Source organism: Phaethon aethereus (assembly GCF_964289735.1).
Source record: "Phaethon aethereus genome assembly, chromosome: 5".
Lineage (NCBI taxonomy): Eukaryota > Metazoa > Chordata > Aves > Phaethontiformes > Phaethontidae > Phaethon > Phaethon aethereus.
Window position 1 is genome coordinate 51,390,603 of NC_138579.1, and position 14,736 is coordinate 51,405,338.

A 14,736-nucleotide genomic window follows, 5' to 3' on the forward strand; every position below is an offset into this window, starting at 1 on the left:
CATATATCTGCCAGAGATAGTTATAAGGTAGCTCTGAAGTGGACACAAACATCAATCTTATACCTCTGTGGCAACAAATCTATTTATGTAAGAAGTCAGGAACATTTTAAAGGCACTTTCCTCTGCTGATTCTTTTTCCTACTCTTAGAGTTTTCCTTTCAATGGATCCTTTAAATTTCAATAAATCCTTTTCTTTCCTCCCATGCCTCTTTCTATCTGCAGAGCCTGTAAAAACACTGTCTTTTGCATTGCAATCTCTCCTCAAGATCCACTTTTCCCCATCTCATCTCCCCATCTCATTCACCTTGATACTCTTTGTATTTGTTCAAAATAAAATACTTATAAACATCACCATCAGAACTGGTCTCCTAATTTTTTTATTTTTTTAAAAAGAGTGAGTAGTCTCTGCTATCATTCTTCCCTTCTCATTTTCAATTTTGAACAAAGTTCAGAAACCACATTTTTGTCCTTTGTAGCTTTCTACAAATTAACTACTGCACTTATGATGCTCCTCCCCTGCTCAATATTGATTTCAATACTATCAACATTCTATTGGCAAAAACCTATATAAAACTTGGGTCTGGAAGCATCCACTTTGCCAGACACACCGACCAGAGTAGGACCTCTTCTCACTACTCTAATTGTCCCTTAATCTAGACTTTTTTTCCCCCATCATTGTTTTAGATATTTATTCCAAAGGAAATACTACTTTTCTCTCCTATTTGTTGTTTTGGCATATTTAAAAGTCAGTTTAAAGAAAGCCACGTGAGCATTGACTCAGTATGAGGCCACATACCTCTATCAGAGTAGAACAGTCTCCATATTTAAAACCTCACACTTCAGCCGCATCCAACATTTCTTTAATCTCCCTTTTCCAAATCAAGATCCCAGAGCCTCCATTGCTAGAGGTTTTCAAGATGTGATTGGACAGAGTGCTAGATAGTGCTAGTGCATCCAGGCTCCCTTTCCCACAAAAGACTGGCACAGACGATCTTTTGAGCTCCCTTCTCACCTGGGTGATTCTATGATATTGCTTCCCTTTGCACCTCTGTGTCCTTTTAAGTACCAGAATTGAAGTGCTTACTCCACAGCTCAAGTAGGTAATTCCATGAAGTCATGCAGGAACTGCTACCACATGCTGCCTCCTCATGTTAGTTTTTGCACCAATATGAGAAGTCACAGAACTTTAAAGTGCATGTGAACTAAAGCAGTTTAAGGAGAAGTGTAAAAACACCATGGATAACTAAATCCAACTGTAAACTTTTAACACAATAGGAGTGCAGACCATATAAAAGCGTTCCCCAAAATACAGAATAAACTGGAGAGCAGATGCACCATTTACTAAGACAGCAAGGCACTATGGGTCCATGCCACATCGGTCTGCACTGAGTCACAATCCTCCTCTAAATTGCTTTGGTTCAATTCCTCTAACAATGCCATTTGATTTATAAGTGCTGTGCAGCCATAAATGCTCCCTCCTCCATATTGAAAAACATCAGAAGTCAGGTGCCAAAAGAGATGAGAGTTGTTGTTTATTGCTTTGATAATCAAAAGGATGGAAGCAAGAGCGACTGAATACGTTTCAATTCCTGAACCATCCAAAATGAACAGCACTTATCTACTACCACTAATGGGACAGAATAAAATTAATTAAAAGAAGGGCAATGTAAGGACTAATACTGGGAAGTTTTTTCTACTGAAATAGACCGGGATTTTAAGCAACTTCCAAGACATACGGACAATTCCTTTTCACTATTTAAAGCTAGAATAGGGACAGATACTAGGAAATTATTTTAGAAGAATGAGAGGAGGGTTGCATGCCAAAATGCTAGTAATATGTTATGATTATCAAGATGGGGCAGGGGGCATGACACACCAGCTTCAATCAATAAAGGCAAAATTATTTTTGTAGGCCAGACTGTAGCCTCTGTTTCCCTACATACATGTTTGATACTAAATAAAAAACACTTGACCATTAAATCCAAGATCACAAGATCTTAACAGACACGATCTCAAGTAGACTAAACAGAAATGTGCTTTATCCCATAAAAGGATGGGAATATCACAATATTGATATATGTAATATGGAATATAACCATATTGTAAGACAGTTATTCCTGAATCAAACACTTTGTATCAGAAGATACCAAAATTAGGGAGTTTGCTCTTCCGCTTATTCTAGAATTCTATGTGCCACCTGTAGTCCAGAACAGATTTGACACCAACAGTGATGACCCCAAACGTCTAATGAGTTATTCTCAAGAGCAGTGCCTAGCTGGCCTTCAACTTGATGTCCTCCATCCTCCGGGATGAGAGGGATAGAATTCCAATCCAAATCTAACAATTCTGTGCACAATTAAAAAAAGCTTAGCTATGACATTCTATTAACAGTTAATTGCACAATTGTACATAAAAAATGCACAATAATATGCATCACGGTCATAAGCTATTAAGTCAGTCTTCCGCTGAAATTAAGGCTTGATAAGGAAAGTCATATGTTATAGTAATCAACTAGAAGTAAAACTTCAAAACAATTACTTTGGAAGAAGGTTTCTAGTTAAAGCCTCAGGAATTATCACTTGCAAAGAATTCTTTTTGATGACATATAGTGTTCCATCAACAATGATTATTTTACAAGGGTGGGAAGACAATAAATAGGTATTCTCACCTTTTGAAAACAGCCGTTTCAGTTTTAGCATCTACAGTAAGACTCAGTGTCTCCTTCATGCTGCCATTCATTACTGTTTCAGTTACTTTGTCTGCATTTTCTACATCATCCTCTCCATCTGAGCTGGCCTCCATAGCAACACTTCCTGGGGCTAGATACATAGAAGTAATTTAGTACATGGCTGGTTACATTTCTATTTCATGAGTATGCGTTCAAGCCAACATAACCAGAACAATATTTTTGCACTTTTGTACATTTTTTGAATTCTCCCTTACAGAGAAAGTCACTTTTGTGCGATCCCCCACTATACACATATATAGAGCATAAGTACTCCTTACAGATGGCTTTAATGAAAAGTCACATTCTGTAACCGTGGGGTTTTTTTGTTTGGTGTGGTTTTTTTTTTTTTTTTACAGTTTGCAAGCCACTTAATGATTTAGATTGACAATGGTTACTGCAATAAGTTTGCCTGAACAAGACCTTAGTAGGATTATAGTCATGTATTATTTTTTGGTGAAAATTCATTATACAAGCCCACACCATACAAATCTGACAATAAGTTTCCAAGTACAGAGAAGCCTTTTAGAAGTTGCACTCTCCCTGGACTTATTTGCACTTCTTGTTCTGTTTGTTAATAATATATACAAAAAGCTAATTAGCACATTTGGCCTTTAACCAGTTCATACCTGTAGAAGAAAGAATTAGTGTAAGCATAGCGAAGGTAACTTGGAAAGGAATGTGCAGGAAAGGGAAATTGCCATGTAGGAAGAGCCTATTGCTACATAGGAAGAGACCAGAGGCTACAACTCTTCTTGGGCATCAGCTCAGCTAAGTGCTGACACAGGTGAGGATTCCCTAACAGAACACACTTAGCTTCTCTGTAATGCTTTTCTGTTCATGACATGCAGGCGCTTTAGAGGTAACAGTAATACTGGCTCCTCTGTTTTAAATAGGAAACTATTTTAAATAGCTCAGTAGTTCTTTGACAAAGTCATTTTCATTACCTGGCAGAACAGCAGCAGAGCCAGATGACAGGTCTCTGGAAACCTAAATTTTAAAGTTCAGGGAGATCTTTCTCAGGTACAACTCTTAAAAATCAATCTGTTTACATTTCTGAATGCAGTGTACTTACTCTCCAGCTGTGTTGCAAGAGCAGTTACATTTGCACTCAAGGGATCAATTGGGTCTGTGTTTGTTTCCATTTCCACAGGAGAATTACTTCTTAGGGAATCTTTAGAGCTTCAAATACAAAGTAAAAAAAGCTTTAGAAACATTTCTGAGTAACAGAATGAAACGTTCTTAAAACAGTATTTTTAGTTCTATATCAAAGTTATGAGGCCTATAACTCCAATGAAACTGAATGACGGCAAGTTTGTTTGTAGGAGTCTTTGGAAGACATGCTAAACAGAAGTTTAGTAATGCAAAATCCACCAGAATTGAGCTGACTGACTATACGTTTGGTGGTGGTTTTATTTTTTACTTGTTTTATTTGGTTTGATTACAAGCAGTAGTGGACATGGCCCTGGTAAATAAGGCACACAAGTATCATTGGCTCCTTGCAGCATTTCCAACATCTTAAACTGACTTCCTAAATGCACTCCTTGCAACTTGCAAGATGGTTCTCTGCTGAGTCTGCCAACACAGTCCTCATCGTCCGCTACAAAGGTGATTTTACTACCTAATCATATATACCATAGAGCTACAAGTTCTTCATTCTGAAGGAACTCAAAAGACAAGATTTGGCCACTTGAAACACTTCTCACCATTTATAAAATGTCATTTCTATCCACTAATGTGGCAACTCCAAGTCTTCACTTTCTAAACCCGTAATTCTGTTATCAACTTACCTGCCTCAAGCATGAAACAATACACTGTTTTATGTCAGAAAAATCATACTTTTTATATCTGAGCTTTAAAATGCCCAGACACCACAACTGAGAGCCAGATGTATAAAAGGAAGAGTTTTCTGACTGGAGAAGCAATCAGTTCTTGAGTGCTAGTATTTGGCAACTCAAAACTTACATCTACATGATTAGGTACTGACACAGAGGACTTCAGTTATTTTTTTATGTCAAAAAAGGAAAGTGCATCTCAGGCATTCTCAAAATAGCACAAAACTGCCTAACCTAGGTATCACAGCTGCATAACCAGACGAGTTTTTAAAAACAAGAAAAACCCAAAAAAACCCAAATCAAACCTATTTGTTTTATAACATCCATAAACCAGAATCATTATAGACATTTTATGACCTTTACATTCAACAGTTCATATTAAGCCCTTCACAGGGTTCAGTCTACACTAAAAAAAAAAATAAAATTAAAGATACCACAGCCCAAATTCTGGTCAAAGACCAATATTAAAGGATCCAAATATTCTTTAAAAACCCTCTAAAATAATGACACACTAGAATCCACTCATCCTACAATGATGAGGTAGATCATTAAAGACATACTGTTACAACACATGGTGCCCTTTGGACACTATACACCTTGTATTCCACCAGAACACTACCAACACAGGCTTGGGTAGAGACGGACACCCCAAGGAAATCAAAGGGCTGCTGCCATTACATTTAGTAGTGAAGAACTTGCCCTGAATCACTAACATTCTTACCTCAAAGGGGACGTGAACTCTGAAAAGGAAGCCCAGCCAGTTTCTTTTGCTGGCATAGGTTCTTCTGTACTCCACACATTAGAGCCAACAGAATCCAGATTGGCACCATGTGCAGTCTCCATGGGTACATCAAAGTTAGCTGACCAGTTTGGTGCTAAGAAACCATCAACAAGTTCATTAGGAACAAATTTAAATAAAGAACATAAATGCACATATGCCCAACACACTGATTCTCTATATGTACTTTCCGAAAAGAACAGCAAAATTCAAAACTAGACTTTAAAGCACATGCAGAAGAACCAGCTACATACTGTTAAAAAAATGAATGCATTCCCTATAGTAAGGCAGAATTTTAAAACCAGTAATTCTGGTATTATTCTGCTAGAATATTCTGCTAAAAATTGATATAGCTTATCCAAAGAACAAAAACAATAAAACATACCAGATCACAACTATAATTCCACTTTATTCTTTAAAATAACATCAACATTTGTTATAATTTTTCAAAACTAATTTCTACATTGATTAAAAAAATCTTAAAGATTTTTCATCCCTTTTTCAGTTTCCTATGCATGTTTTCTTGAATATAAAAAATGAGCATGTCAACTTAGGTATGAGCAGTCTCTAAATCATTTCTCATGCACCAACACCACTGCTAAATTTCAGAAAAGTTTAAGGCTTTTTGCAACTTGAAATATTTATTGGGATTTTAAGTTTTGGAGAAACTGTGACATAACAGCATCTAATTTAGGATAGGTCAATTCAAAATACTTCACCTACCCAAGGGAAATATGTTTTTCATTAACACTTACATACAAAAAAACAGGCTGAAAAGGAAGCTCTGACTAGCAATTAGAAATTCCAACCCAGGCAGATATGGGAGGAGATCCACATGGATCAAAACTTGTTTGACACACAGATGCCAACGACACCAATCTGACAAAAGAAAAGAAAACCCTTAACTTTTCCTTCTATTTTAATTTATTTCCTTACATTCTAGATAAACACAGGGCTTTTACCTACAGATATTGCCAGTTTCACTAAAACCAGTTTAGTCTACTGCCTTGAACGTGAAAACTTTTAAACCAATTACATCAGTTAAGGTTCCACATAGGCGTCTACCGATGTGCATCTTTCATTCACACATGAAACCAGAACAATAAAAATTCACTTTGCTTCTGTAGGAAGTCTTTTAAAAGAGCACTGTTAGATGAAAAGTTGGTCTGAAAGGCTTCCAGTAAAAATAACCATAATCTAGGTTTGAAGATTAACAATTTATTAGTTTTGCAGTCATTCAAGGTATAAGAGATTACATTTCATCCTTCCTTATCTGATTCCTCCTCTTCCTTTTCTTCTTGAAGAGTAGAAACATGAATTTTAGAGACACTAAGTAACTTGACTCAAGACTCGTAAGGAATTCAAACTTCCCAACATTTGCATGCTCTATTGCAAGCAGTCTTTACAGTGAGAAAGACTACTTTATTAAGATAGTTGGAATAAAAACAGTGAAGAAGGAAAACTCCTACAAAATAAGTCTACTAGATCTAACGCTTTCCTATAACTCAAAGCAGTTGGAAGAAAAGCTACGTACGTTCACTTAAGTCTACTTCCATTTTGTCCTCTATATTGGTGTGCGATTCAAACAAGTCTTGTTTTGTTCCATCCTCTTCTTCAGAATCTGTACTTTCTTCACTGTCCGTACTGCCCGAACTTAAAATACAAAGAGGTTATGTGTTTAGTATCAGACCCTGGGCACAGTGAAATACTGGATGGTTTGAGGTTAAAGAGAATTACAACAGCTATAATTTCTGATAGATTAACTGAGGTATAATTTGTTGGCTGTTAGTATTCCCCTCATTTCTCTCTCAAAAAAACAAGGTTTAAGGTTTTTCACTTGATCATGTAAAAGAGCTATCTATTTTTCCTCCATTTGCAAGTAAAAGACAAAGACTGGTTTTACTCCTGCCATGCAAAAGGGAGCAGAAAAGGAAAGTAAGGAATCAGATCTGTGTGCAGAGATTGTTGGTCTATTTGGTCTCTTCAAACTAAACAGAAGCACTGAAATACACAACTCTCTTCAACGCCAAATCTAAAAAAATATAACTTGATTTATTTTAAAATCTAACAACAAATCTATTTTACAATCTCCCCAACTGTATTCCAGTCCATTCTCTTTAACTACATACATACTTTAAACCCTACGGGCATCTCTCCCTTCCTGGTGAGTGCAACTAACACAAAAAGCAAGGTAATGTGAGAAGATAAGGATGTCCCTGAAACACGTCACATTAAGTAATCACAACACCATCAGACAAAATAACTGATTTTGTACAGAAGGTATTAGCGACATGCGTTGCAAGGGAAGAAGAGATCAGGATTGTGACTCAAGCCACAAGAAGGTCAGAAAAGCCAGGACTAACCCTGGGACAAAATTCAGTATCAAGGGAGGGTGCACAGCCCTGAGAGTTTTGTGGACCAGATGCTCCTTCCCCTCAATGCAGCTTCCTATGTAGTTTTGTCCACAACCACAATGCTACTACAGAGAGGACAGCAAGGTCTACAGAGATGTGGAGCCGGACAGCCTAGTCTAAAGCAAGAATGACTGACCAGGTTTAAAAGCAGAGGGAAAAAATAAGCAGTAGGGAAAAAAAGCCAAACCAATCTACAAAAACTGAAGTGCAGGAAGAGCTGAGTAGGCAGGGCAGCTGTTGCCATCTTCTGCAAGTTACGGCTAGAAGACAGATAGTAGAGCCATTGCCCTGCTCATTTCTGCACAGAATGGAAATAGCTAGTTATGCTGGACAGCCTGTGCTAACAGTCAGCTTGAACGAAAAGACATTCTCAGTAGTGAGGGCTCACTATACTGCTACTTGGATGAAAAACACATTTGTTACCTGGAACGCCTCTGGGACTCTGGTGTAAATGCGATATGTTTTTCTTCCCAAATGTCTTCTTCATCAGAGCCACCATCATCAAACTGCTGTATCCGCTCCTTACAGCATGCCTCAAACAAGGCTATATTGCCCTAAATACAGCAAAAGTATAAAATATGTATTTGTGATTAATCATTCAACTTACATTAGTATACATTTTGGAAATATGACTATTCTGAAGAAAATGTTAAAGCAGGGGGGGTGGCGGGGGGAAACAACACATTTCTCTAAAAGCAGCTTGTAAAAAAAAAAAATATTCAGTGGTGCTTGTTTTACTCAGCTAATAATACGCTGACTGAACCAAAGAACAGCTAGGAGTTTCCATCAGTTTAACAATGGCATGAAGGAATGACATTGAAGAACTTTTCACATAACCAGACCACCAAGTACTCCAGCTTTATCTTCTGCAGTTCATTTCATCTCAACTGACAAATAATATCTAAGTTTAAAGTCTCTGTCCTTACTTTCCTGTCACCACAATCTCACTGGAAGACTGAAATAGCTTCTACCCATAAAACACAAGTGTGCAATATGCACAAAGAGGATCCAAGCCTGTTCTTGAACCTGGCCATACAAATTAGAAGCAATTCTGTTTCACTGATCAAACAACAATAGTGACTTCTGGTTAGAAAAATCTCGTGATACAGGAACAAGGTAGGGTAGCTATTTTCCAACAATTACATATCAAAGGAGTAAATATAACAACCACCAGACAAACTTTGAGGTCACACCAAAGTTTAAGAGACAGTAATTTTTCTGACGGTATAGGAACACATACTTACACTTTCATTAGTATTGAGGGTAAAGTTGATGTCTGAGACCCGATCAAAAGAAACACTACCAAAAAAAAAAAAAAGCAGAAGTATGCAATAAAACAAGATGTTGTTTTATGGCATGAAGACATTTCATTTCTCTTAAGTTTCTCATTTTCCAATAATCTAAAAATATAACATTAAAGACTAAGTCATTTCCAACATAAAACATTCAAATTCCACATTGAGGATGCCTGGCATTCATACGATTCTTCTAACTGTGAAATATTTTAAACAAAAATAAAAAACAATGCTGTATTTACCCAATACTTAACTGTGAAGATGCAACAAGCCTAAGTAAGCATAACTGAAATGCCATACGCAAATCTCAAATACTTTACTGTTATGCACTGGAAAAAAAAGTAGGCATAAAGAATGTCTAATTTGACTGTGGTCTACCATGACACAGCTCAAAATCCTGCAAAGATCTGTTTTAGCAGTTCTTACACCTTCTAACTGATTTCACCACTCTACAGAAGGACCTTCTCAACAGGAAGAGAGAAAGTGAAAAATGTAATATCAAATTCTGTTTCTTAAAAAAAATTAATCTCTTTTTTAAACCAACCAGTGTGAAGTTTTTTTCCAAACTGAACACTAAATATTCGGCTTTACACATCTTCACATATTAAGCTATTGAGCAGTTTTACTAAAGTAATTACAAACACATCTTAGACTAAAAATAGCATTACACAAATTAAATCTCTAGGGGAAGTAAAAAGAAACAGAGGAGGAAAAGATGAGAAATACTACCAAACTTTCCAAAGAGTTAATATATTCTTTCTCTAACCACATATAGCAGTGCATTCAGCAGCGCACATGCTACTCTTCCTCTAATCCTTATTGCATTACAAAGTAGGGAACAAGGTAAATGGTCTAAAGGAACCTAAGTTAAGAGTGACTGAATTATTGTGCAAGTTACCATCTGAATTCCTGTACAACAGTAAGCACGTAATTTAAGCTGTAATTGACTCTTGCACAAAAGGCATAACTTGAATTAAGCTGTAGTTAAAGTTACATTAAAGTCATGAATACATCATCAGTATACTCATCACAAATCTCAAAAGATCTGCTTACACAAGTAGTCGTTGTCTTTCCACCAAGACCATACACTACCAAAGGCATTCCCCACTCCTATTCCTTGACAAAATCCACTTGCTTCTAACAAAGTTAAAGAGTTCAGCCCACTGATTACTACCCACTGTTGGTCCTACAGGTTGGCAACGATAAGGTTGCACTAAGAAGCCCAAAAGCAATTAAAAAAGACTTCAGAGCACTGGGGCGATTGGTCAATGGAGCGGGAGCACAGGTAGTGTTCTCATCAATCCCTTCAGTAGCAGGGAGGAATGCTGAAAGGAATAGGAAAGCACACCTGATCAACACATGGCTCAGGGGCTGGTGCCGTTGTCAGAATTTTGGGTTTTTTGACCACGGGGTGGTTTACAAGGCACCGAGCCTCCTTGCAGCAGATGGAGTGTAACTGTCTCCAAGGGGCAAAAGGATTCTTGCTTATGAGCTGGCAGGCCTCATCAAGAGGGCTGTAAACTAGATTTGGAGGGGGAAGGGGATAAAACCAGGCTCACTAGAGATGAGTCTAGGGGTGGTGTGCCAGAGTTGAAATCGATAGCCCAGCTCAAATGCATCTACACCAATGCACGCAGCATGGGCACCAAACAGGAGGAGCTGGAAGCCATTGTGCAGCGGGACAGCTATGAGGTAGTTGCCATCACAGAAACATGGTGGGATGCTTCTCATGACTGGAGTGCTACAATAGGATGGATATAAGCTCTTCAGAAGGGATAGGCAAGGGAGGAGAGGTGGCATGGTGGCTCTGTATGTTAGGGAGTGTTTTGATTGTATAGAAGTCAATGACTGTGAAGACCAAGTAGAGTGCTTATGGGTAAGGATGAGGGGGAAGGCCAATGAGGCAGATACCCTGCTGGGAGACCACCCAACCAGGATGAAGAGGCAGATGAGACATTCTATACGCAACTGGCAGAAGTCTTGCATTTGCTGGCCCTTGTTCTTGTGGGGGACTTCAATCTACCGGACATCTGCTGGAAGTATAACACAGCAGAGAGGAAACAGTCTAGGAGGTTCCTGGAGTGTGTGGAGGATAACTTCCTGACACAGCTGGTAAGTGAGCCTACCAGGGGAGGTGCCTTGCTTGTCCTGCTGTTTACAAACAGAGAAGGGCTGGTGGGAGATGTGGTGGTCAGAGGCCGTCTTGGGCTTAGCGACCATGACATGATAGAATTCTCGATCCTGAGTGAAGTAAGGAGAAGGGTCAGCAAAACTGCTACCATGGACTTCCAGAGGGCAGACTTTGGCCTGTTCAGGTCACTGGTTGAGAGAGTCCCTTGGGAGACAGTCCTGAAGGACAAAGGGGTCCAGGAAGGCTGGACAGTTTTCAGGAAGAAAATCTTAAAGGCACAGGAGCAGGCGGTCCCCATGTGCCAAAAGAAGAGCTGGTGGGGAAGGCAAGTAGCCTGGCTGAACAGGGAGATTTTGCTGCGACTAAGGGAAAAGAGCAGAGTTTATCACCTCTGGAAGAAGGGGAAGGTAACAGCCCAGCTAGAGCTCAGTCTGGCCACAGTTGTAAAGGATAATAAAAAATGCTTCTACAAATACATTAACAACAAAAAGAGAGGCAAGGAGAATCTCCATCCCTTACTGGATATGGCAGGGAACATTGCCTCCAAGGATGAGGAAAAGGCTGAAGTACTTAATGCCTTCTTTGCCTCAGTCTTTGACAGCCAGACCAGCTATCCGCAGGGTATTCAGTCCCCTGAGCTGGAAGATGAGGATGGAGAGCACAATAACCCCCCCATAATCCAGGAGGAAGCAGTTAAGGACATGTTAAGCCACCTGGACACCCACAAGTCTATGGGGCCTGATGGGATCCACCCAAGAGTACCAAGTGAGCTGGCGGAGGAGCTTGCCAAGCCACTCTCCATCATTTATCAGCAGTCCTGGTTAAACAGGGGGGGTCCCAGATGACTGGAGGCTTGCCAGTGCGACACCCATCTACAAGAAAGGCCGGAAGGAGGATCCTGGGAACTACAGGCCTGTCAGCCTGACCCCCGTACCGGTGAAGATCGTGGAGCAGTTCGTCTTGAGAGTGCTCACAGGGCATATGAAGGACAACCAAGGGATCAGGCCCAGCCAGCATGGGTTCATGAAAGGCAGGTCCTGATTGACCAACCTGATCTCCTTCCATGACCAGGTGACCCGCCTAGTGAATGAGGGGAAGGCTGTGGCTGTTGTCTACCTGGACTTTAGTAAAGCCTTTGACAGCATCTCCCACAGCATTCTCCTGGAAAAACTGGCGGCTCGTGGCTTAGACAGGTTTACTCTTCGCTGGGTGAGGAACTGGCTGGATGGCTGAGCCCAGAGAGTTGTGGTGAACGGCGTTAAATCCGGCTGGCGGCTGGTCACAAGCAGTGTTCCCCAGGGCTCAGTTCTGGGGCCGGTCTTGTTCAGTATCTTTATCAATGATCTGGATGAGGGAATTGAGTGCTCCCTCAGTAAGTTTGCAGATGACACCAAGTTGGGTGGGAGTGTTGATCTGCTGGAGGGCAGGAGGGCTCTGCAGAGGGATCTGGACAGCCTGGATTGATGGGCCAAGGTCAACTGTATGAGGTTTAATAAGACCAAGTGCTGGGTCCTACACTTCGGTCACAACAACCCCATGCAATGCTACAGGCTTGGGGAAGAGTGGCTGGAGGGCTGCCTGGTGGAAAGGGACCTGGGGGTGCTGGCTGACAGCCAGCTGAACATGAGCCGGCAGTGTGCCCAGGTAGCCAAGAAGGCCAACAGCATCCTGGCCTGTATCAGAAATAGTGTGGCCAGCAGGAGTAGGGAAGTGATTGTGCCCCTGTACTTGGCACTGGTGAGGCCGCACCTTGAATCCTGTGTTCAGTTTTGGGCCCCTCACTACAAATAGGATGTTGAGGTGCTGGAGCATGTCCAGACAAGGGCAACAAAGCTGGTGAGGGGTCTGGAGCACAAATCTTATGAGGAACGGCTGAGGGAACTGGGCTTGTTGAGTCTGGAGAAGAGGAGGCTGAGGGGAGACCCTATCACTCTCTACAGCTACCTGAAAGGGGGTTGTGGCAACGTGGGTGTTGGTCTCTTCTCCCAAGTAACTAGCAATAGGATGAGAAGAAATGGCTTCAAGTTGCACCAGGGGAGGTTTAGATTGGATATTAGGAAAAATTTCTTCACCGAGAGGGTGATCAAGCATTGGAACAGGCTGCCCAGGGAGGTGGTAGAGTCGCCATCTCTGGAAGTGTTCAAAAAATGTGTGGTTGTGGTGCTTCAGGACATGGTTTAGGGGACATCGTGGAGCTGGATTAATGGTTGGACTTGATGATCTTGAAGGTCTTTTCCAACCTTAGTGATTCTGTATCCTAAATTGCTTCCTCTCCCATCGTATCTTAATCTATAATCTCAGCAGATTATGTGGTGTAAAAAGGCAACAATGCTTCTTAGATGGCATGTGCAACCACCGCTTATTAAACATCTTACGGAAGAGCACTGAAACATTTTATTGTATTTTACCCTTCTAGAAACCATCTTCAAGTAATGCTTTTTACTCTTATCTGCATGGTCTTGCATCCCAAGCCATGAATTCTTGCAAAAATCAAGATGAACTCTATTTTCAGCAAGAACCCCCATTCTTTCCCTTTCCCACTATCGCATCACTTTACTCGGAACTGAAGAGATCAGTTTGTGTGGGGTGTTTGTTTGGTTTTGTTGTTGTTGTAGTTTTGTTTTGGGTTTTTTTGTTTTGTTTGTTTGTTTTTTTAATTTTAATTTACCCGACCAAGATTGTTCTCATTTCCTCATCACTTACCATTTTTGTAGAAATGAGCCTTAACTGCCTTGACCTTGAAAACAAAGGTAGATTTACTATGCTCTTCCTTACTATCCCCTACAGAAAAATACACTCACAGATGTGTTGCTCCTGTCATCTTTTCCAGGTAACTTAAAAGTGGAGCTATTCATCTGGTCTGGTACATAGATTCAGCGGCGGGGCGGGGAGGGAATCACTTTGAGGCACAGAAAGTGGAAGTGCCCCCCAACAATGCCACATCATTGGACAGATGTAGCTTTCAAAAGCAGAGTTAAGTTATTTATTCGCAAGCACAGTGTTCTCATGTTGGCACAACCAGGACTTTAGAAACGGAAGATAAACTGTTGCTTTCCTCTGTAAACCCTCCTCTGTTCAGGAAGGCTTCTATCAATGCAAGCAGATGGTACAAAAAGACAGGACTGATTTGGCAACTGCCTCACATCAGTAAAGGCTTGTATTTATCATCAGCAAAACCACAGCCAAATACACAATAAGAACAGAAATTCTTGAGACTATAGTCAAAGCCAGTGTAATGTTATACTTACTTGCCGATGTCATCTTGATCAGCAAACTTCTCATCGTTGAAGCCAAACTGGTCAATAAAATTGGACGTCATTTGTTGCATCTGATAATCAGAAAAGGCCTGGCAACCCCAGGACCAATGACAGTGATATAATGATTCTACTAATACTCTAAATCCTATTTGCCCATTTTTCTCCAAAGAAATAAAAAGTCTCTAATCTAAACATAAAGGACATAAAAAGGATCTGTCTTAAACTTTTAATTTTAAATGGCAGCCCCGAGTACACACTTACTTATGTTTATTGACTTTAAAGACAGTCTAATAGCAGTTCT

General features: G+C 40.2%; 1 protein-coding gene across 3 annotated transcripts in view; it reads right to left on the reverse strand.

The window, feature by feature from the left end:
• PPP6R3 (protein phosphatase 6 regulatory subunit 3) overlaps nucleotides 1-14,736 on the reverse strand; it is a gene marked incomplete at its 5' end in the record, with an annotated part of 39,347 nt that overhangs the window by 4,932 nt on the left and 19,679 nt on the right. For 2 of the 3 annotated variants that reach the window (XM_082001045.1, XM_082001047.1), the window contains 7 exons: nucleotides 2,669-2,819; nucleotides 3,801-3,907; nucleotides 5,282-5,435; nucleotides 6,873-6,991; nucleotides 8,176-8,306; nucleotides 8,997-9,051; nucleotides 14,427-14,524. In XM_082001045.1, coding sequence (XP_081857171.1) covers nucleotides 2,669-2,819; nucleotides 3,801-3,907; nucleotides 5,282-5,435; nucleotides 6,873-6,991; nucleotides 8,176-8,306; nucleotides 8,997-9,051; nucleotides 14,427-14,524 — 815 coding nt within the window. The remainder of the gene's footprint in view (nucleotides 1-2,668; nucleotides 2,820-3,800; nucleotides 3,908-5,281; nucleotides 5,436-6,872; nucleotides 6,992-8,175; nucleotides 8,307-8,996; nucleotides 9,052-14,426; nucleotides 14,525-14,736) is intronic. The other variant, XM_082001046.1, reaches the window with a different exon arrangement.